The sequence below is a fragment of the Squalius cephalus genome (assembly GCF_949319135.1).
Source record: "Squalius cephalus genome assembly, chromosome: 2".
NCBI classification, from domain to species: domain Eukaryota; kingdom Metazoa; phylum Chordata; class Actinopteri; order Cypriniformes; family Leuciscidae; genus Squalius; species Squalius cephalus.
In genome coordinates, this window is record NC_137123.1 from 13,022,935 (window position 1) to 13,047,131 (window position 24,197).

Here is a 24,197-nt window from a genome sequence, read left to right on the forward strand (position 1 = left end):
AACAATGCTTAGCTAAGTTCTAAAGAATGCTAATTCAATGAAACATGACTTTGTTGTTACTCAAGAAGGCAATGTCCAATTTGCACCAAACTTCACATGTTTGATAAGAGTTCTGTCCTGAACACACATCCATGCTCATATTCAGTTATAGTCATAACGCCACCTACTGGCAACAGAAACTGACATGGTTAACACAGTAATGCAGTACTAACCACATAATTATTGTGTACTAAGCATGCTAGAAACAGACTGAACATGCTAGCAACACTTAGCTGAGTCATGAAGCATGCTATTATCACCATTATACAAAACATTTTGTAACTGACTTTGACATACTCTTACTATATATACCTCCTTAAATGTACATTTCCCAACCATGCTCTGCCTTTCTAAAGCCACCGAGTGTTGATGGCACGGGTGCGAGGGCCCTTTCATCGCTGCTTGCAGCTTTAATTATTATTATTATTATTATTATTATTATTATTTTGTCAACCTTTCGGGCACTTTTGGGGCCCTTAACATGCTCGAAAACTCTTGAAATTTTGCACACAGGTCAGAACCCGCGGCCATCAGGGCCGGGCTGAAGCTGGTACCCGGGCGTGGCAGGGGGCCTCGACAGCGCCCCCTGGAACGGGATCCGAACACTTGTCCATAAATCAGACACGCTTGCATGTAATAATATGAAACTCGGTACACATATAGACCTCATCGTGCTGAACAACTTTCGTGCTCTAAGTTTTACGCCAGACCAACAGGAAGTCGGCTATTATGGGTTGTTTGGAAACGCATGCTGTGGAATTTGATGTACTCCTCCTAGGAAATTCATCCATTCGCCTCCAAACTCGGTCGGAATGAAGTCAAGACATTGAGGATGCTAAATTGCGGACGGATTTTTGATATCTCGAACGGTTTGGCCGTGGCAAGGAAACGAATTTATGGCGAATAATTCAAACAGGAAGTGTGTTATAACTTCTGCATACATTAACTGATCTTGATGAAACTTCAGCAGTGTGTTAGTTGTAAGAGGCCGATCACATGGATGTGACATTTGTGAGTCAAAGTTATAGCGCCACCAACTGGCAACAGGAAGTGTGTCACTTTCAAAATGCTTTGAAATCACCCTCTTATTTTTACCCGATTTGCTTAAAACTTTATGTGTATAATGTAGACACACGGCAGATGTAGACCTGTGAAAGGATTATTGATATCTTAGATACTGTTGCCGTGGCAACGCATTAAACTTTAATATTCTTTTCGGATGCTTTTGAGACTCTTCACATGCTTGAAAATGCATGAAACTCGACAGACACATCACATTTATTATCCAGTAGACATGTGCAAAGTTTCAGAAACTGGCGTGGTGAAATGGCTCAGTAGCGCCACCTTTAGGCAAAAATGGGGGCTTAGTTTTTCCTACAATCACAAAACTTGGTAGGTGTATTGTTCTCATCAAGCCGGACAACTTTCTAATTTACAGTCATAACCTCAGACCACCAGGAAGAGAGATATTTTGGTTTGAATGTGGATTTTCTGAAGAATTTTCTCTCCCTCTCTCTGTGTCTCTGTGTGTGTGAGGGGAGGGGGGGATTTGACTATTGCTTTTATATTGTTAATCAAGGTTTCAGGGGCTTTTGGGGTCCTTAACGTGCTCAAAAACTCTTGAAACTTTGCACACAAGTCAGAACCCCCTGCCATCAGGGACGGGCTGAAGCTGGTACCCGGGCGTGGCAGGGGGGCTCAACAGCGCCCCCTTGAATGGTGTCCCAAAACTTGGTCCATAGATCAGACACGCTTGCATGAATTAATATGAAACTCGGTACACATATAGATCTCATCGGGCCGAACAACTTTCCCCCAGTCAACTTTTACACCAGCCCAACAGGAAGTCGGCTATTATGGGTTGTTTGGAAAACGCTTGCTGTGGAATGCGAAATACTCCTCCTAGAGAATTCATCCAATCCCCACCAAACTCGGTGTGCATGAAGTCAAGACATTGAGGATTCTAAATTGCGGACGGATTTTTGATATCTCGAACGGTTTGGCCGTGGCGAGGAAACAAATTCATGGCGAGAAAATAGAAACAGGAAGTGTGTTATAACTTCTGCAAACATTAACTAATCTTGATGAAACTTCAGCAGTGTGTTCGTTGTAAGAGGCCGATCACATGGATGTGACTATTGTGAGTCAAAGTTATAGCGCCCCCAACTGGCAACAGGAAGTGTATCACTTTCAAAATGCTTTGAAATCACCCTCTTATTTTTACCCGATTTGCTTAAAACTTTATGTGTATAATGTAGACACACGGCAGATGTAGACCTGTGAAAGGATTATTTATATCTTAGATACTGTTGCCGTGGCAACGCATCAAACTTTAATATTCTTTTCGGATGCTTTTGAGACTCTTCACATGCTTGAAAATGCATGAAACTCAACAGACACATCACATTTATTATCCAGTAGACATGTGCAAAGTTTCAGAAACAGGCGTGGTGGAATGGCTCAGTAGCGCCACCTTTAGTCAAAAATGGGGGCATAGTTTTTCCTAGAATCACAAAACTTGGTACATATATTGTTCTCATCAAGCCGGACAACTTTCTAATTTACAGTTATTAGCTCAGACCAACAGGAAGTCAGATATTTTGGTTTGAATGTGGATTTTCTGGAGAATTTTCTCTCTCTCTGTGTGTCTGTGTGTGTGTGTGTGTGTGTGTGTGTGGGGTGGGGGGGGGGGGGGTTGTCTATTCCATTTAATCTTTGTTTTTCAAGGTTTCAGGGGCTTTTGGGGCCCTTAACATGCTCAAAAACTCTTGAAACTTTTCACACAGGTCAGAACCCACGGTCATCAGGGCCGGGCTGAAGCTCGTACCCGGGCGTGGCAGGGGGGCTCAACAGCGCCCCCTTGAACACGGTCTGAAAACTTGGTCCATATATCAAACACGCTTGCATGAATTAATATGAAACTCGGTACACATATAGATCTCATTGGGCCGAACAACTTTCGCACTCTAAGTTATTAGCTCCGCCCAACAGGAAGTCGGCTATTATGGGTTGTTTGAAAAACGCATGCTGTGGAATTTGATGTATTCATCCTAGAGAATTCATCCAATCGCCTCCAAACTCGGTCAGCATGAAGTCAAGACATTGAGGATGCTAAATTGCGGACGGATTTTTGATATCTCGAACGGTTTGGCCGTGGCGAGGACACGAATTTATGGCGAGAAAAGAGAAACACAAAGTGTTATAACTTCTGCACACATTAACTGATCTTGATGAAACTTCAGCAGTGTGTTCGTGGTAAGAGGCCGATCAGATGGATGTAACTATTGTGAGTCAAAGTTATAGCGCCACCAACTGGCAGCAGGAAGTGTGTCACTTTCAAAATGCTTTTGACAAAAGTGGGGGGGTTAGTTTTACCTACAGTTTAAAAAATCAATACGTATATTGGACTCATCGAGCCGGACAACTTTCTAATTTACAGTCATTAGCTCCGAGCAACAGGAAGTCAGACATTTTGGTTTGAATGTGGATTTCTTTGCAAAATCATTCTCTGATTTTTTGCCCACTCCTCTTAAGTGGTTTATTTTAATGCCACCAAACTTTTTCAACATGATGAAAATACATTAAAGATGCTAAATTGTGAACAGATATATATATATTTTGTTACATTTATATATATATATTTATATATATATATATATATATATATATATATATATATATATATATATATATATATATATATATATAAATATAGCTGCGAGCAGCGATGAAGGGCCAAAGCCGGCGGCACCGCCACCGGCTTGGGCCCGTAATCGCTGCTCGCAGCTATATTTTGCTTTGTTTTTTTATTCCTTTTTGTCTTTTCAAATCCTACACTGAAAAAAATGATACTTTGGATTAACTTAAAAAAATTGATGTAATTTGTGATTTTCTCCTTCAGTGATTCTGCTTGTTAACATCAGCCTCAGGTGTCTTCAATAATAGTCAATCATCACTCAATTAATCACTTAATTATCTCATTAACTTTAACACTCTTGAGTGTTAATTTAACACTGGAGTTTTTGCTGTGTATTTTGGGTTAAGATAAAACGTTGAGTTGGAAAAAATTTTAATTTTGGTTTGACATTAAATCAAAATTTATGGTTTTAACTAAATCATAAATACAATTTGAGAAAATCTAAAATAATTAGCTGTAACAAAATTACATCAATTGTTTTAAGTTCATCCAAAGTATCATTTTTTCAGTGATAGAGGGCATAACACTTACTTTGAGGCAAAGTGAAAACAGAAGGTATAAACTGAAAATAACAATTTTCCATTGGACCAATGTAAATATATATTTTGAATGAATTGCACTGATGTTTCACTTTTTCAGTGTCAGATTCTGTGTATCTGTTGTATCCTGCTGACCTGTGTTGATATGGTTAATGGCGTCAATGCGGCGGTCTATTCCAACAGTCTCCCACTGATCGGTGCTGTCCAGATAATGAGTGGCAGTGACAGGTAAAGTCATTCTGGCCATGTTCTGCTCTGCACATCCATAGGGCTGGGCAATAAGGCGACCCATGAAGTCTCCACTGATGGCCTTCTCGACTGTCTGAGAGATCTCTTCACCTGGAAGGAGGAAAGAGGGAACGCAGGCTGAGAATTCAGTTTTTTATTATCTTTACGATGAGCTGTAATTTATGCAACACTTTCAACACTATCCAACATAGCAACATTGTGACGTCCCAGCTAACAGACTGTTGTTATAAGAACGTTCTCCAAATATTCAGTGTTGGTTCTGGGAACATGAAAAATTTCCAGTTTTCTTGACGTTAGAGGAACGTGTTTTAAAAAGTATAATGTTGCTCAATTGTTCTTTCAACCTAATTTGGATTTCAAATTCATCATTATAGGAACATTGATTTCTAACATTCCAAGAACATAAACATGTCCAGTTTCCTTAATGTTACCAAAGAGCCGTAGTTAACTGACAAGCTGAGCCATATCACATTAATTATCGCTGGCGATACGTCCGCGATATTAATGCGATATGGCTCAGCTTGTCAGTTAACTACGGTTCTTTGTAGTAAATGCCGCTTCATCTGAAAGCAGGTGATGACGATTTATTACTAATCAAGGAACCGGCTTTACTGATGAGATGCGCATATCAATGTCATGCGATATATCGCCCAACCCTAATCTCTGCATTAATTATTAATACTTTACCCCTAAGAGTGAGGTCTCTTTCTTCCCACTGTTTTATTTTCCACTCTATTTGATGTAATCTAGAGTTCCAATTCCTTTCTTCCATATCTTTACACCATACCATTCCTAATATTGAAATGGCTTTATCTTGACTTTTCAATCCAAAATTTTGTTTAGGTTCTGTCCAATTCATATATAAAATCTCACTTTTACTTCTATTAATCTTCATACCAGTTGCTAGCATAAAACGTATCACATACCTGTAATAATTTTTCTACTGAATTATTATTCGTGAGTAAAAGAGTAAGGTCATCCATATATAGCGATAACTTTGCTTCTTTGCCCAAGCTCCCAGGAATTACTAACCCTTTTAATTCAGGATTTTGCCTAATAGCTTGCCCAGTCAACACGTTGATCTCACAGTGATCTCTCCATATGACCAAAATGTGAGTTCACAGTGAGATAAAAGTGTAACCGCACTGTGCACTCACTGTGTGCTCATATTATGGACACAATGTGAGTCACCCCAGCTAGAAATGTAATTGGACATGGACTCCAACATCACTCAGACGTCAAATTTTGGTTGAAAATGAAAATTGGATTGACGTGTAAACATCGGATCTCAGGCTCCAACTTCATTAAACAACTCCACAAACAGCATTACCAGCTTCACTTATTACTAACCAGACTTTATTTCTGTCATATGTGTGGAAAAGTTCTTATTGAGATTAACAGAGGTTTAGATGTGGATGATTTATTGAAATTAATAGTTTGGTTTAATGTCACCATTATTGTGATCTGTGTTTGGATAAGTTAGGCAATTTGACTTAAAGTTTTAATGTTAGTTTTTCCCCGGCCCGCTGTAACTGTTTGTTATGACAACAACAGTAAGAAAAAAATTGATCAGATGATGTCAGCTACTTGATGATGACGATAATGATATAATCATCATGTAGTGCTGATATGATCATCATCGTGTAATTTCTTATAGATAATCATGTTTGTTATTAATTATATATAATTGTTTATAGAAATGTTTGTACAGCTTGACATCCAACTATTATAATACAAAAATCTGTAAGAAAAAAAAAAAAAAAAGACATTACTGTGTAATTTAGACACACTCAAACCTCAAGAATCAGCATGTAAATCTCGATAATGGTGACATGCTTCATACCGCAGTGCATTCTGGGAGCCACTGATAAGTTTTGTATGATGCACCCAGAATGCATTGTGGCATGAAACACGTCACCGTTATTGAGATTCACAGGCTGATTCTTGAGGTTTGTGTTTGTCTTAATACAGAGTTTTAAATCTTATTGTTCACTGATCTTGATTTTAACCCTCTGAGGTCTAAGGGCATTTTTTCACTTTTTCTTCGATTTTACATATCTTATTAAAGTCACCTTTTAAAGGCAATTACATAACATAATCCCATGTGTTTTATATCAAAATGTGCAGAGAAAACCCAGCTCTTTCACTGATGAGCTCACCACTTGTCCTAGAGCATTGTGTAAAGAGAGAGAGAGGGATAATTTGGCTCTAAAAGGTGAAAAATATAAGTCCGATTTTTGAAATTCTTCAAATCTCTTGTGGAAACATACCATTACTCATGTGGATGAATTATTTTGGCCCCTGATATGGGTTCCCCAAAGTCTTAGGGTCACAAAAGTAGTGTAATATATGAATAAAATAGTAGATAATGAATAATAATTGTCTAAAGAGACATTTTGAAAAATCGTTTTTTAGCACAAGTTTTGTCTGTGACTCTGCCTTCACCAAATGTTAGAGGGACTGAGATAAAATAGGACTAAAATAACTTCCTACTACATATCAAGCTTTATGGGATGTGTGCAAATGAAAAAGTAGCATTACAACAGGTCTTTCTTTCAAGCAAATGTTTACTTTGTGAAAAAAGCTCACTACTAACAATATTCACAAAATGTACAAATTTTCATGTTTTCTTGTCTACGACATGTCAACTTTTCAACATTTTTTTTCAAACCAAAGATGAACTATATATTAGATATTAGAAATAGTGCTGGTTGATGCTGGGGGGGTACGGGGCCTCTTGGCTGGCCGGGTTGGTGATGATGGTTGCTGTGTAAGGGCTGGTGGTGACCTGGTGACTGGTGGCAGGCACAGGTGAGGCTGCCTGTGTTACACTGGGCCCTGGTAGCTGTGAATCCTCTCTGAAAAAAAACACAAAAACAAATAAGTTAGGACTTGCATTATCAATTTGGCCAAAACATATTGATTCATCACTACAAGAGATAATGTTATTCAAATTGTGAATTGAAGTGAAAAAAATATTACATTAGTTATCAAAAGGAGACCACCAAGAACAGCCTACATGCCTACAACGTTACTATTTGTAAGTGTACCCCAGTTTTACACAAGAAAATAACTTTTACATAAAGTAAACACTTTGCTAAAGGCGCAGTCAATTTGTCAAAGTTCAGATACACAAAACAGCACAGCGCATTTTAGCCAATATGGTCACAGTTAGCCTAGGACAAAGTGCACCATGCGAACAATGTTTTTATAAAATAAATACGCTTACCCGTCTTCAACTGGATCTCTTCTGTGATCATAATCCTCATCTTCATCAGAAGAAAATCCATCAGGCTCGGAAACTCGCCTTTCATCCTCGTCGCTGTTCTCCAAAACCGCCGCAAGTACTGTCAATGTCTTCGCCATTATCTTTCATCGTCTTCTTCTTTATGTTTTTGCCATGTTTTTTCGCGGACTTTTGCCATGTTTTTCGCGGAGATATTAATAGAAACATTTAGTAAACATCGAGTTGACGCGCCTGCGCGTCATCCGACCTCAGGGGGTTAATAATGACCACATTTTCTCTTGCTATAATAAGCATCTACAGCAGCCAGAGAAAGACTAACATTTAAAGTGTCAAGACCAAAGGGCCCAACTACAGCAAACATTGACCTCTACAATGGTGACCAAACCAAACTCTTCAAACAAACTTCAACATGTAAACCTCTTAAACATAATTTCTAAACATCGAAATTTCCCGCTATAACTGTCTAAGAATGTTAGGGAGGATAATGTTCTATCAATGTCATCACTAAACATGTTTGAAATGTTTATAGAGAGTGTTATCCTACCTTTTAGGAGAACATTCTGGTTACAAAAATAAAATTAGCTACAGAAAATATTACAAGAACATAACATAATGCTCTCAAAACATTCATAGAACAATAACATTTCTAGCTGGGATGAGATCATATTGTGGTCATAGTTTGAGCACACAGTGAGAGCGCTGTGAGGTTACACTTTTAGAACACTGTGAACTCAGATTGCTGACGGTGTGACCACATGGTGACATCACTGTGAGATCATAGTGTTGACTGGGAATGCAAATGGGTGAAGTGTCCCTTTAACTGACCTTAAAAATGGTCATACATATTTTGTTAATGCATAAATTCTCTTCGTGATATATGAACTATAAGGGCCTAATGTTTATTGGGTCACAAGGATTTATCGAGTTTAAAATGTGGGTCCCCAGAAAAAAAGTTTGGGAAACACTGCTATACAGGACGTGATTGGCCTGACCCAATTTAGGTTTTTGCAGCTCGAAAGTCAATGGAGAGTTGGTAGACTGCCCTGGCTGCAAAATACATTTTGCTGCCGCTAGGGTGCGTCTAGATTTCTAGGCTAATAACTAATACAAATAGCAACGGAGATAAGCCACAACCCTGGCATACTCCTGAACGAACCATAACAGGGGGTGACAGATGGCCATTGACCAAAATACGACTCTGACACTCTGTATATAACAGATTGATCCATCTATACGTTGATTTCCCAAATCCTGAGCTATGTAACACTTTGCGTAGGAATCGATGGTCTATACTGTCGAAGGCCTTTTCTAAATCTAATCCCAAAATGCATAAGGGTATTTTGCGATCTTGTGCATAGAGAAAAGAATCTCGTATTAGAGCCAAATTCTGTTGTAGGGATCTACCTTTTATCCCAAATGTTTGATCATCCCCTATTAAGCATGTCATAATAGGTTGAAGACGAAAAAATATCGCTTTGGACAATATCAAAATCAGTTCCCAACAAGGTTGAAGGGATAGTTCACTTTGAAATTAAATTTTGGTATGTTTTAGCTTACCTCAAGGCCATCCAAGATGTAGGTGTCTTTTTTTCTGCAGTAGTTTCAATTTTGATATTTTTCGGTCAAACCGTTCTTGTCTGACAGTCATATAATGCAGGTATATGGTCACCCCCTCAAAGAGCATGCACAAAGTCCAAATTAAACAATTCCCCATCGTAAGTACACATTGATGGTCTAAGACACGAAACGAGCGGTTTGTGTGAGAAAACGAACAGTATTTAGGCTATAACGTTTTTACCTCTTATAACACAGCCACATCCAAGTGATCTGAGGGCGCGGGCGCTTCCTGCTGTGTGACGTGTACGCAGACTGGTGCATAGATATATATATACTAGATGTATGTATATATATTTAATCCTGTATCAAAAGTGTTGCATTACTACCACCATTAAAATACAGCAATGAGTTACAATGATGATTTAACAAATCTTAAAAACACAGAGATATCACAAATTAGCACGTGAATCTCAACAATGGTGACAATATATATATATATTTTTTTATTCATGTAGGAGTGCATGCTGGGAGTTTTATACTATCCTATATTTCACAACACGGTCGTAAAAAACTCACTTGCGGCGGCCTCCTCCCCCTCTCTACCGCTGCTCATGTGCGTTTATTTTGATCGGACCAAGCCAACTGTATCATGTGGAGCTATATCTACCGAGGTGGGTAGTCTGGTAATACATCATACATGCGTGTGTGTTATGTCGAATTGCCGTGTTTCGCGCTCGTTCTCGTTCTCATTCTCGCTTCTCACGAGACTTCCAATTTCTATCTTGCCGGGACGGTAGTCCCCAAGTTGCAAGGTTGGTTTTCCGCCTGGGAACGCTGGGGGGAGCGGGGAAAGTCACCAATATCACCAGAACAGGTTGTTTAACCATCCAAATGATTTTTAGACAGTTTTATTAAGTTAAAAAAGTTACCAAGTTCTCCTTTAATACACTTTTTATTATTTCTATATCCTCCAGAATAAATAGTTACATAAATATTGCTGTATTTCATGTTGAATAATAACAGATATACGATAAATATTAAATACCCATAAATTCAAAGCTTATATTCTGGATGTGATCAGAAAATCAGATGTGTCCAGGATGATTATGGTCTCATCTCAACAGCCTAAAACACCTGATCATTTTCCTCTTGGCTTTTTCTTGCCATAATACATATGTTTTATAAACATACAGTTAAAGCAATCAGAGATAAACTAATGTTATAAAGTCAAGGGTCAAGAGCCCAACTACAACAAATACTGATCTCCACCATGGTGAAAATAACTTTATTATTTTCAATAAAACATCAACAATTAAATCTCTGTTTATTCTCAACAAGAACTTTTGTACATGTATGAAAGAAATAATGTTAAACTGGTTTCACACTTGGTGGCTGGAAGTCAGTTGTAGTTCTTGTGTTTTTTTTTCTGTTCTTGTTTCTCTGTCCTTCAGTGATTCTGCTTATCAGGTGTTCACCAGTTTCTCAATTCACTCACTTCTTTTCAAGGGGACTATATTAGTGAACTAATGTAGGTAATAGTGAATGAGTGTATAGGGTGTGATTGCAGGGCTCTCAAGTCTCACGCATTGGGCGTGAGACACACGCAATTCAACCAGTTCACTGGTTGGAAATCACACGCCACACCGTGTATTTCTCACGCTGAAAAGGCAATGCCAACCAAGTTGTCCTGCGAGCTTAATTATATATAACATTGTATACGAGGCGCAGGCACACAAAGTGAAGTTTCCTGCCGCCAGCACGTATCTCGGCCAGATTGCGTTCGTTACAAGGCAACATAGATGCGCGAACACACAGAGGTTGACGGAAAATTCTCGGCAACCGTACGTTCGTTACTAACCAACAACATCGCGTGAACACACGTCGTGATGGAGAAGGTAAGTTGGAAGAAAGCTCGTCTAACATTTTTAGGCTAGAACATTTAATATATAGCCCATCGTATACATTATTATTGATGCAGTCAAAAACTCTACAACTACTTTGCAACCAGGCCAGAAGCTTTGGCTCAGTTTGGCTAGCTTACGTTTTCTTAAACTAAGGGAATGTTAGTGGGTATGGGAAGGAATGAAGATGTATTTCTTCATTTTATTTTAAATACATTTAAATTTGTTTATTTTATTTTAACCCTCTGAGGTCTGAGGTGTTTTCTGGGCCCTGGAGGTGTTCTGACATGCTCTGACATTTCTGGTTATTTCTGTTACTTGTGACATTTTCATGGCTAAAGTCTAATTACACTGTATTCAGCACAAACTCTGCTACAATAATATATCAACAGCATGTATGTAAAAGTTTGTAGTTTTGAGATAATGACATTTATGCGTGGTTTGTGAAAATACAAAAAAAAATTCTCACTGAAATAAGGCCATGAAACCCCTACTGATTATTTCTTCACAAGACTTTTGAAAATTGTATGACGTAGCCTAGAATATTTGCTGCAAAACTATGTGAAAATCACCCTGACTGCTCATTCAGAGAAGACAATATATTGATTTAAAAATTTTACGACGTGTTTTGTGTGAATAAGCCTTATGCGAGAACTCATTAATATGTATGGTTTTTCTCACCTGAGAAAGACAAAGAACCTCCCCTAACGGCCCTATTAGGAGCTATCAGGCCCCTTTAATTCTGAGCAACCTTGCACAATACTGTAAATGAGGAGATTTAAAAAAGAATGGCTTTTAAATTGTTTGGATTTATTTACACAACATAATCCAAATATACACAACAAATGGCAAAAAAGCACATATTGAAAGACAGAGACCTTTGTGCCATTCCTAAAAACATTGTACCTTTCATTTCCAAGGTGTTTTATTTTCACTTTACCATGTTCATGTTCCAGAGACTCATGTGAATGTTGAAGTCGGCAGGACTCAGTGGCATCTGGGCCCTGAAAAAAAAGTGAACATACTGATATCAAGAGAAAGGCCTGCACGATTTTGGAAATAAATATTAGATTTTTCTGGTTAAAATTGCTTTTTAAAATTCACAGAATACACACACACACACACACACACACAAATGTTTCCAACAATATATAAAATAATGAACACCAGGTTTGTTGTGCCTTGTAGGCATAGGCTATGCGCCGTGCTGGGTAAAATAATAATAACAATAGATAGCAGTATAAATCTTCCAAAATATTTCAGTAACAACCAAGCTAGAGAAAAATATATTGATTATCATGTTACTTCAAATGTTTCCATTCGTTATGATGATATGAAATGAGATAATAGTAAAAACATGAAGCCGTTTGGTGTGTTTTGCTTTTCAAATTTTCAAATGATACATTCAAACGCGATCGCGCTGCAAAATCTGATACATTCAAACGCGATCGCGCTCAAATATAAAACATTATGGTTACCATATACATATCTACGTTTGACCAGATATCCACAAACACAGTAGGCCTAACAGTAAACACGGGTCTAAATATTATAATATTCCCCATATATCTAGCAACAGTTCAACTGCAATGTGACATTTATGCAACAATAACAAACATGTAATAATTTCTTACCTTAAATCTTTCTTGACTTCAAATTGCGTTCTTCTTCTTCTGAGGTAGCCTAAATCCAATGTAAGCTCAGGCGTGTCTTTCAAACTCGACGAAAAGTGAAGTGAAGTGTTTTGTTGTTGAGGTAACGAGCGCGTTCGCGTTCCATGTGGAGATTTGCATGTGAATATCTTTTGCGCGAGTGGGCGTGGCCAAATTAACTGTAATGAGCAAGCGTTTGAGAAGCTGGACATCTTGTTGGTTTTATACAAATTACTTAAACAGAAAATATTTGTTTTCGTTTTGAACCCGATCATTTAAAAATACACACTTAAATGTTTATAAAGGTGTATGGCTCATAAATGTGTGACAAGTATTCGCTGAGTTTTGTTTCAGTTTATAGACATGCTCAAGAAAAAAAAGTTCACCGCGACTGAGAGGCAGAATGCACACCCTGTTTATTTTCTTTATTTTACAAAAGCACAATGTTTTGATTTGATTGTAAGTGGACACATACAAAAGTAGAAATATCACAGATTCTTTTTTTATATTTCTTTTTTCTGTATGACCATAAATGACGGAGTAATTTAAGTTTATAGTGCTACAATGTGGAGAAAATCCAGCAAAACGCGCCGGCGCGTTTGCCGACCTCAGAGGGTTAAATTATATATTATACTGTATTAATAGTCTTTCTAGTTATATTAAGGCTACATGTATTAAAGCAGAGTGCTCTGGGTAATATTTTATATCCTGTCAAAACATACATTAATCATTGCCATTGCATTTGTATTTTTCAAACACAAAACACATTTCATAAGCTGGAGGGTGTACTCTTGTGTACACACACACACACACACACACACACACACACACACACACACACACACACACACACACACACACACACACACCTTAATAATACTCTAATATGTCATTTGTTCACAATGTCCCATGCACCACACAATAAATAATTATACCATTTCGACTAGACACATTCAAAATGCAAAAAGATTTGTTTTTCCAAACTGTTTGGAGCAATTTGTTATATTTGTGTAATTTTTGTATAACTTATTTGTAATTTTGAAATATAACATTAAAGAGTATATTTGATGTGATGAATTGCTCTGTCATTTATCAGATTTACCAATTGTTATAATTTCAATTTGGGCTGGTTAATTATGAACAATGGGTCAAATTGGGAGGGCGGGGACATATGGGGGCGGGGCTCCATTAGGGCTCCTCCCCTAACCGCATGTGATCTATCTTTTGGTAAAACTTGAGAGCCCTGGATTGGGAAAACAGCCTCTGAGTGTCGATGTTGAGCGCTGTTAATTCACAGTTTATTCCTGTAGGCTACTTTTATTCTCTACGGTATATTACTGTTTTAATGGGAAATGGTATGATATTGTCAGAAATTGGCCTTTTTTTACAGCAAGGGTTAACAGTGTACATGACAGAAATAAATACATATTCTTGAAAACATCTTTTTCCTTACCAGTAATTGAGATGTGGGTCTTAGCAGGTGTGTCTGGAACCCGATCCTTTAGTATTGCAGCTCTAATAACTATAGGTTTTTCCCCTGTTCCATTTGGGATAAAGAACAGGAAGATGAAGGAAGAGTCATGAGTAATGTGCTGATCAGATGTTGTACAGTTTTGGTGAGTCTTGAGTAGGGAATCTCACCTTTCTTAGCAGGATTGAGTTCCACTTTTGCGCTTTGTAGTGATCTAAGCACCCCCTCAGACTGAAAGAGAGAGAGTAAGTTAACTACCTGTGGTAATCTAGTTTATCTATTCAAAAAAATAGGGCAAATATCTATTAATTATTATATTAACAAATGACCAAATAAAATAAAATAGAATTACTGAAAATTGACAGAAATGCCATCAGACGTACCACCACCTTCAGGGTCTTTTTCACTCCATCCACAAACTCAGATAATGAAGCTTTCACCTCAATGTCATGATCTCCCAGTGTCATGGGAATAATCACATATGAAACCGCTATGCTGGAGTCTTTGTCAATGTTTACTCTTGTTCTGTATTTGCCTTTTTTACTGGCAGAGCTGCAAACATTTTCTGTCTCCATAAACTCCACACGCACCTGGGAAAACAGACACAAATCTCTTCAATATCTAGAGGAAACGGCCTCTAATATAGTTCTGTTTCTCTGGTTAAGCATGATGTGTTAAAAAAAAGAGTCACTGTAATTTATTGCTGTGGTTTCACAGTGGTGCTAATGACATACTTTTGATTGAGGATTAAACTCTGAATGAGTGAGAATGAATTCCTTATGCCTGGCTCACACTACAGGAATTTTTGGCCGATTTATGCCCGATTTCCCCCTCCCGAGAATCTGAGAAAAAATCTTGTCGAGGACCTCGATCGGTTCCGATGTTCGGCGCAGATTATCTGGTAATGTGAGGCGTTCACAGATCGAATCTTGCCCCTCCCGATCTGCTCTCACACAAATCGGGCTCGCCCCGATCATATCAAACATGTTGAAAAATATGGACGACGCCCCTTCGCTCTCTTCCATTGGTGAGAACTGAAGCCGCCAGAGTCCCGATATGGCGCTGACATATTGGAACTTGAGTCTGCGCAGTAGCGAACTCGGGACCAGACCTGCGCAGTAGTGAGCAGGAAGTAAAGCCGCGAAATCAACGCTCCGCCCTCACTCTCGCAGGGAAAGTGCATTCTACACACTTTTTAAAAATTGATTGCAGTACGACAAGAGGCTTGTTAAAATAAAGTAAATACAATCTCCTCAGTCCTCCGAAGATCCCGAAAAAATGTCCGTTGGTGCTTCAGTGACTACTTCGCTCAGAGAACCTGTCAATCACAGCTGTCAATCATCACGTTACACCACCGCATCACGTAACTAACTAAAAAACAACTTATTTTTGAAACAGACACTTGAACTTACATTAGCGTGATAAAAACGACAGCAAATGAAAGAAACCGCCTTTGGAAAGAAGATATTTGAAGTGTAATTTAAATGTTTAGTTGGTCTCACGTCCCGTTGAATAACAGGGGAGGCGGGGCTTATGACCTACACTAGGACCAGTCACCGGGGGCCAATGGAGATGTTTTGGCTTCACTTTTCAGGGCTTGTGCGGCACGCTTGGATGAGCAAGATTGTGATTACGTCAGTGCTGTCAAATAGACAGCAGGGCTGTCGTGCTGAAGGAATTTCCCTTGAGATAGGCTAATTTTGAATGACTCAACTCAATATGCGTTTTTATCTCCATTTATTTATTGCTAAATAATTAAGTATTACGCTGTGGTCAGCAGGCACAAAGGCGAGTAACGTTACATGTTCAGTAATGAAACCGAAACTAAAAAGCGCGTTAAAACGAAATGGATTTCAAAATCAATGCACGCGTCACCGGATTTAAAAATGCACATCTAGCTTGTTGCACGCACACATATTATGTCGAAATAACGATAGTATATTATGTTAACATTATTAGCCTAATAATAATAAATCTTTAATCAATATGTGCTTGGTCAATTTAATAAAATGAATAGGCTACTTTAATTGTGACAATTAAAATGATTGAATATTAAATATTAAGTGGACAATTTTTGCAATAGTATTTATATGCTATATATCTATATTTTTTTGGGCCCGATCTAAGCTCTTAACTCAAAGTACCGGTAGGTTCAAAGTCTCTGTGCGTGTGTATGTGCGTGCGTGCGTACGTGTGTGTGTGTCTCATCATGGCAATGCATATCCCATATGTTTCCATGCTTTTACACTTCAGATCTGCTGCGTGAGATCACGTGAGGCGCTTCCTCTGGCACGATAATCTTAATAACATTTTGTAGTGTGTGGTGCACCGCAATTTTCAAACCTTGTAGTGTGAGCATGTTTAAGATTTGGGGGAAGAAAATCTGCAAATATTCTCCTTAAGTATGTGCTTCAACCAGATTTCAAAATCAGTTAGGATTTTAAAACTCCTGTAGTGTGAGCCAGGCATTAGTGAATGAACAGGCAATATGATGATTTTGTCATCATAATCATTATAACTACAATCATTCACAAGAAAAAAACTTCCTGCTCAGCTACTGTTCGGACGCTCTTGCTTACTGCTCCGCGCTTTGCTCATCGACTTACAAATCGATGGCACAAACAGGGAGCGAGACCCAAAGGCACTCGAGACATCAGATTGTCACGAGCATCACATATTGCCGCAGTAGCATCCTCTACCCCAGATACAGCTCTGACAAGGATTGCAAACACTGGTCTCCTACCACCACCTATACATCTTGAGAACAGATTTGAAGTGCTAATGAATGTAAATGAGGAATCCCCAAATGTGATGAATGTGATTGAACACAGACTGAATGGGCCAGTAGCTAACACTGATGCTAACTGGAGCTCAAGGTCGAGCAGACAGCGGCACTCAGCTCAGAGCGCAGCCGAGCCCAGGACTCTGATAGTGGGGGACTCCATAATCAGAAACATTAGCAGCAGGGATACAACCAGTAGCGGTTTTAGGCACGGGCGAACCGGGCAATCGCCCGGGGCGGCATTTTTTGGGGGGCGGCACCGCCGGCACGAGCAGAAAAAAAAAATCTGCGCCGCGAAGTGGTTTTTTATTATCTGTGATGCTAAAAGGCTGAATTGTGTCTGAGATTGCTGCACTGTTAAAATAAAATCAGCGAAACTGAGAAGCGGAATTCAAATTGAGTGACGAAGATCGGCGGAGGATGCCGAGTGAATGCGGAAGAGCGGCGGAGAATGCCGAGTGAACGCGGAAAAAAGTTAAACTCACGTGCAGATGCACGCAGAACGAGATTGCAGAGAAAGTGAAAGACGCGATTGTTTCAGTGAGTTAACGACGCGGTTTCAAGGCACGTGTAATTTCTGCATGAAAATGACGTATGCAGAAAAGTTAAAAGGCTGCATAGAGTAACGCACAAGACGGGAAACGCATCAGCAATCGGTCATCTCAGGGACACTGATGGTATGACAACATCTCTCTTTAATTGTGTGAAGTACTGATTGTCACTTAAATCTGTATTATTTGACTAATATAATGTACAATATAGAGGAGAACAGTGAATTATGTCATGCTGTGGTTGTTATTTAAGTGCATGGTGCACAGTTCTCGTGTGTTCATAAAAAAATGCAACTTTGTGTATTCTGAAGGTACCACGTGACAGATACCACGTTTGTTTAACTAGTTTGTGTAAAATGATAATACCATGTATTGATAAGCAAAGAAAGAAAGCTTAATTATGTAAATGAACAAATATTGGGACAGTTTTATGTGATAAAAAACTTTATTTACATTGTATTTGTTCGCAATAATCAGAAGTAATGATGTATCTTTTTCTTTTCTTTGTTTTCTTTTTGTCTTTAAGGTTATCAACCTTAATGAATACAATTGAGGCACACTGTTCAATTACTGTCTAACCTGCCAGAATTTACAAATACAAGAGCTGAAAAGTGATTTGGAGTTGTTCCCTGTGTCCCCTGTGGTTGGCTGATGCTCTTTTCGAGTTAGAAGCAGATACTGATGCACAAAATTCCCAGATAACTCGACATTATCTATCATTTCACTGTGTGGGGAATTGGCAAATTTGCACCACCTGCAGCTGCAGGCGCCCCTGCTTGCTGAGAAGATGCTGTGCACAGAAGCTGTTTGTTTGAGAAGGAGAAGGGGAAAGGGGAGGGGGCACGGAGGCGCGGGCGCAGATGACAGTCACCTCTGGGTCTCTCCCAAATGGAACGGACAAGGGGGGGGTTCCATATAGTTATCGAAGTCAGTCACACCTCGACTTTCTTCCAAATAATGCACATTTCATTAATAATATTATAAATACTGGCCTCTATTCCTGCACAGTTTTGTTTTTCTGAATGGTCTGAATGGCTAATAAAAATAGGTAATACAAAACGATTACTTGGTCACCACCACCCAGGTGAATTGGTTTAGTCTTGACTTCTGGTCGTGACTCGTGAGTGACAGTTATGGGGGGATCAGGGGATCTGTTGATTGTTGATGTCGAGTGCCAAATAAGAGATGGACAAGAAAGGTCAAAGCCATCAGGTGCCCAATTTAGAAACGAGCGAAAGATAAAGGTATGCAACTATGTTTTCTCTGTAAGATTACGGTATCCATGTCATAAATGAAGGGGCAATATTTAATTGGTGGGTATAACTCTTATTTTTTAGCCTTTTTGCTATGATTCTTGCTATGCTTAACAATAATTCGGTTTTAACTCAAACACGAGATCTAATTTATATTTTAATTTTAACTCAAACACGAGACCATAATATTGTTCTTTGCAACAAAACTGTTGCAAGTTCAGTTATTACACTGCAAAAAATGCTTTTCTTACTTAGTATTTTTGTCTTGTTTCCAGTCCAAATATCAAACATTTCTTAAATAAAGATGCATAACGTTATTTTTCTAAAGTAGTAAAATGACATAAGATATTAAATCTTGTTTTCTGTAGAAATAAATAAAAAATGAGTTTTTGCTTAAAACAAGCAAAACATTATCTGCCAATGGGGTAAGAAATATTATTTATGGGGGGGCGCCTTTGAAGGGGGTCTCGCCCAGGGTGTAATTCAATGTAGAACCACCACTGGATACAACTACGTGCTGCCTTCCACAAGCAACAACTTCTGATATAAACAGGGAACTTCAGAACATTCTGATGAAACATAAGACTGCAAATCAACTCATCATTCATGTGGGGAAGAATGATATTCATAAAGAGCAGTCAGAACTCCTTAAGAAGGATTTCCATGAACTTTCTGAAACACTTAAAAGACTGAAAGTTCAAACATTCATCAGTGGACCTCTCCCAGCAAGAGGAACAAACAGATTTTCACGGCTGCTTGGGCTTAATACATGGCTGCAAAAAACCTGCAATATAAAAGGAGTGAACTTCATTGACAATTTCAATCTTTTCTGGAGTCAGAGACAACTGTTTCATCGGGATGACCACCACACAGCAAAAACTCCAGTGTTAAATTAACACTCCTGGGAGTGTATATGAGTCCACGCACAAGAGTGTAAAGTGTTAAAATATGAGTGTTAAATTAACACTCAAGAGTGTTAAAGTTAATGAGATAATTAAGTGATTCATTTAGTGATGATTGAACATTATTGAAGACACCTGATGATAACAAGCAGAATCACTGAAGGAGAAAATCACAAATTGTAAGTTACCATTATGGTGATTGGTGTTTGCTTTAGTTGGGCTCTTGAACCTTTTATGTTTACTTTATATTTTGCTTGTCTGCTGTTATTGATTTATAACAGTCAGATGAACAAAGAAAAAATGTGATCTGATGGTGTTGGTTATGTTTTGACATAATCATGTGATCTGAAAAACTAATTAAACTAACTCTAAACATATTGAGATAGTTTGGTTTAACTAGTTAATTACAACAGCTCTGTGATTCTACAGAATATGATTTTCAGTATTTTTCATATAATTGAAAATATTTAATAAACATTGTTCTGATCAAAAGACTTTCAAATGAATTTCTTGAGAAACACATACATCAATAATCAGCCTGTGAATCTCAACAATGGTGACAATAATAAAGCATGTTGCAGTGGCTGCCACCAATCACAACTCATTAATGGCTCCCATCATGCATTGCGGTATGAATAAATTATGATCTGAATTGTCTATGTAATTTACTTTTCCCTAATTGAATATTCTGCTTGTCACCATTGTTGAGATGCATTGACTGAATCTTGACGTCTGTGTGTGCCTAAAAGAAAGATTTTTTTTTTTCAAAACAACTGTTAAGAAATCCTTTGTATTATATCTAAAATTCTGGATATTTATGCAGAATCACAGTTATGCTGTAACCAACAACATAAATTTAAGTCAGAAATAAGGATCTTAATGAGTTCAATGATCAAGTTCAAATGATGATTGTCATAATATAACCAACACCATCAGATCACATTTTTTCTTTGTTCATCTGACTGTTATAAATCAATAACAGCAGACAAGCAAAATATAAAGTAAACATAAAAGGTTCAAGAGCCCAACTAAAGCAAACATTGATCGCCATAACGGTGGCTTACAATTTGTGATTTTCTCCTTCAGTGATTCTGCTTGTTAACATCAGGTGTCTTCAATAATGATCAATCATCACTAAATTAATCACTTAATTATCTCATTAACTTCAACACTCTTAAGTGTTAATTTAACACTCATATTTTAACACTTTACACTCTTGAGTGTGGACTCATATACACTCCCAGGAGTGTTAATTTAACACTGGAGTTTTTGCTGTGCACCCAAACAAACTTGGTTCAAGTGTGTTAAAGGACAATATCTACTTCTCCCTCAATCATCCTTCTGCAGTTTGTGCCAATCCACTCAATCTGAACGGCACACACACACCTGGACACAGTATGAAGGACGACGGGACTTCACTTCAGCAGCAAAATGGACATGATAACACCACTCCGCCACAACAACCTCTGCTCACGGACACAATCTCAGCTGAGCCCTGCCCACAGAGCTCACCACAGACAGACTGTGACATATCAGAACTGCTCGAAGATTCAGCACCCAAGGACGACTTCCTGGAAAACAGCCAGGGAAGCCAGGACAGCATATCACAGCCTCCGATAACACCAGAGCAACAGCTCCTCTCACCAGACACGTTACACTCTCGCCAGCATCGCCACTTCTGTGCTTCTCACAAAAAATGGAAGAACTGGTGTATGCTGGAACCAGACTATCCCACTCTTTTGCTGCAAGCCCCCAGATACCAACCAAAAAAAGACAGACACCACAACCACCCGCACCAAAGCCAGCGGGCGCAGCTCGCCCTCCCCCTCCTCCTGTGAGAGCTCTTCGGCCTCTGCCACAACGCCAGGGCCCACACCCTCCTCCATCTGCTCGAGGTGAACCAAAAACAACTGATACCAGCTCTCAGTGATATGTGTCGGGTCCCCGTTTTGATAACAGTAACTTTCTCAAATGTTTACAGAACAAGCGGGAACCCAGTGTGCCTGTATCTTCCTCTATTGCTGTTCTATTACAAGATAGAAAGTCTAAGGCCTTCAATAGCCGTACAGCAAACCTAACTAATCTGGTGCCTCTTACACGTCAAACTAATATTGCTGTGGGGAAAAGTAAGTCTGTTAAGTTAGCACTCTTTAACATCCGCTCACTTAAAAATAAATCACTTCTAGTCAACAACTTAATAACCACAAACAACCTGGATTTTATGCTTCTGAATGAAACCTGGCTAGAAGACAGCTGCAGTGCAACAATCCTCAATGAAGCAGCCCCTCCTAACTTTACTTTTACGAGTGTCTGCAGAGCTGCTAAGAGAGGTGGGGGTCTAGCTGCTCTTTTTAAAGATATCTATCAATGTAAGCAAATATCATTTGGGAATTACCTGTCTTTCGAATATCTGGGTATTGTGTTAAAAGATGCTCCACGCATTTTACTTATCATTATTTACAGGCCTCCAAATTACTCTCCAGCCTTTGCTGAGGACTTTATAGAACTGTTATCAACAATTACCTCAGAGTTTGACTGTTTTGCCATTGCTGGAGATTTAAACATCCACATAGATAATGCTGAAACCAATATGGCAAAAGAAATCAAAAGTGTTTTAAAAACTTTTGATCTGACTCAGCATGTACATGGACCCACACACAATCGTGGACACACTCTAGATTTACTTATCAGTAAGGGTCTAAACATTTCATCGATTGTTATTAAGAATGTAGCACTGTCTGATCATTTCTGTATTTTCTTTGATATATTGATCTCTCCTGCCATTGAAGCTAGATCTGTGTCTGTCAAGAAGAGATGCTTAAATGAGAACACTAGTGTACTATTTATGAAGGCTATATCCTTAACACCAAGCATATCTGCAGACTCGGTTGATTTTCTCCTTGATTCTTTAAACTCAAAAGTTAAAAGTGTAATTGATGATATTGCTCCTGTTAAAGTCAGGAAGAACAGCAGTGCAAAATATGAAAAGACAATGCAGAAAAGTAGAGCGCAAGTGGCGGAAGCCAACCTTGTAGTCCATTATAACATCTACAAAGACAGCCTAAATGCTTTCAGTATGGAAATAGGCTAAGCTAGACAGACTTTCTTCTCAAATATTATAAACAGTAATTTAAACAACACACACACTCTTTTTGCTACTGTAGAGAGACTGATAAACCCCCATAGCCAGATTCCCAGTGAAATGCTCTCAGACAACAAGTGCAGTGAGTTTGCTTCCTTCTTCTCTGAGAAAATCAATAATATCAAAAAGGTGATCAGCACATCCTTGAGTTGCACTGAGGTCAGACAGATCAGACCACCTGAGAAAGTAGTTACTATGTCTGACTTCAAAGAAATTGATGGCAAAATTTTGGAAGAAACCGTACAGCACCTTAAAACATCAACCTGCGCTCTTGACACACTTCCCACATCATTTTTAAAAAGTGTGTTTAACAGTTTAGAAGCATATATTCTAGAAGTGGTAAATGCCTCACTTCTCTCTGGGAGTTTTCCAAACTCCCTGAAAACTGCAGTTGTCAAGCCCCTCCTGAAAAAGAGCAATCTGGATAAGACCATATTAAGCAACTATAGGCCGATCTCAAATCTTCCTTTCATAGGCAAGATCATTGAAAAAGTTGTCTTCAATCAGCTGAACAAATGCTTAAGCTCGAATGGATACTTTGACAATTTTCAATCTGGTTTCCGACCGCACCACAGCACAGAGACAGCGCTCATAAAGATAACAAACGATATTCGCTTAAATACTGATTCAGGCAAATTATCAGTGCTGGTACTACTCGACCTCAGTGCTGCATTTGACACTGTCAATCATAACATACTTCTTGACAGGCTGGAAAACTGGGTGGGGCTTTCTGGGATAGTCCTAAAATGGTTCAGGTCATATTTAGATGGGAGAGGTTATTATGTGAGTATAGGAGACCATCCATGACATGCGGAGTCCCTCAAGGCTCAATTCTTGCGCCACACCTGTTCAACCTGTATATGCTCCCAATCAGCCAAATAATGAGAAAGAACCAAATTGCTTACCACAGCTATGCAGACGACACACAGATCTACTTATCGCCTAACGATTACAGCCCCATTGACTCCCTGTGCCAACGCATCAATGAATTCAACAGTTGGATGTGTCATGTGTGTCAAGACAAAACTGAAGTCATTGTGTTTGGAAACAAAGATGACGTTCTCAAGGTGAACGCATACCTTCACTCTAGGGGTCAAACAACTAAAAATCAAGTCAGGAATCTTGGTGTGTCACTAGAGTCAGACCTTAGTTTCAGTAGTCATGTCAAAGCAATAACTAAATAAGCATACTATCATCTAAAAAATATTGCAAGAA

At 38.7% G+C, this 24,197-nt stretch overlaps 1 protein-coding gene and 1 long non-coding RNA gene across 3 annotated transcripts in view; both read right to left on the reverse strand.

The window, feature by feature from the left end:
- Window positions 1-24,197, reverse strand: part of LOC307152052 (complement C3-like) — a 271,787-nt gene that overhangs the window by 145,223 nt on the left and 102,367 nt on the right. The window contains exons 21-24 of one of the 2 annotated variants that reach the window (XM_079860446.1): window positions 14,736-14,942; window positions 14,523-14,583; window positions 14,335-14,418; window positions 4,411-4,614 (exon numbers count right to left, since the gene is read on the reverse strand). The exons of the other annotated variant lie outside the window; for it this stretch is intronic. Coding sequence (XP_079716572.1) covers window positions 4,411-4,614; window positions 14,335-14,418; window positions 14,523-14,583; window positions 14,736-14,942 — 556 coding nt within the window. The remainder of the gene's footprint in view (window positions 1-4,410; window positions 4,615-14,334; window positions 14,419-14,522; window positions 14,584-14,735; window positions 14,943-24,197) is intronic. 2 annotated transcript variants of the gene reach the window in all.
- LOC307152886 lies at window positions 18,712-22,584 on the reverse strand. The gene is made up of 2 exons (XR_013820079.1): window positions 21,102-22,584; window positions 18,712-19,839 (listed from the first exon to the last, which is right to left on the reverse strand). It is a non-coding gene; the product is annotated as an uncharacterized lncRNA (long non-coding RNA).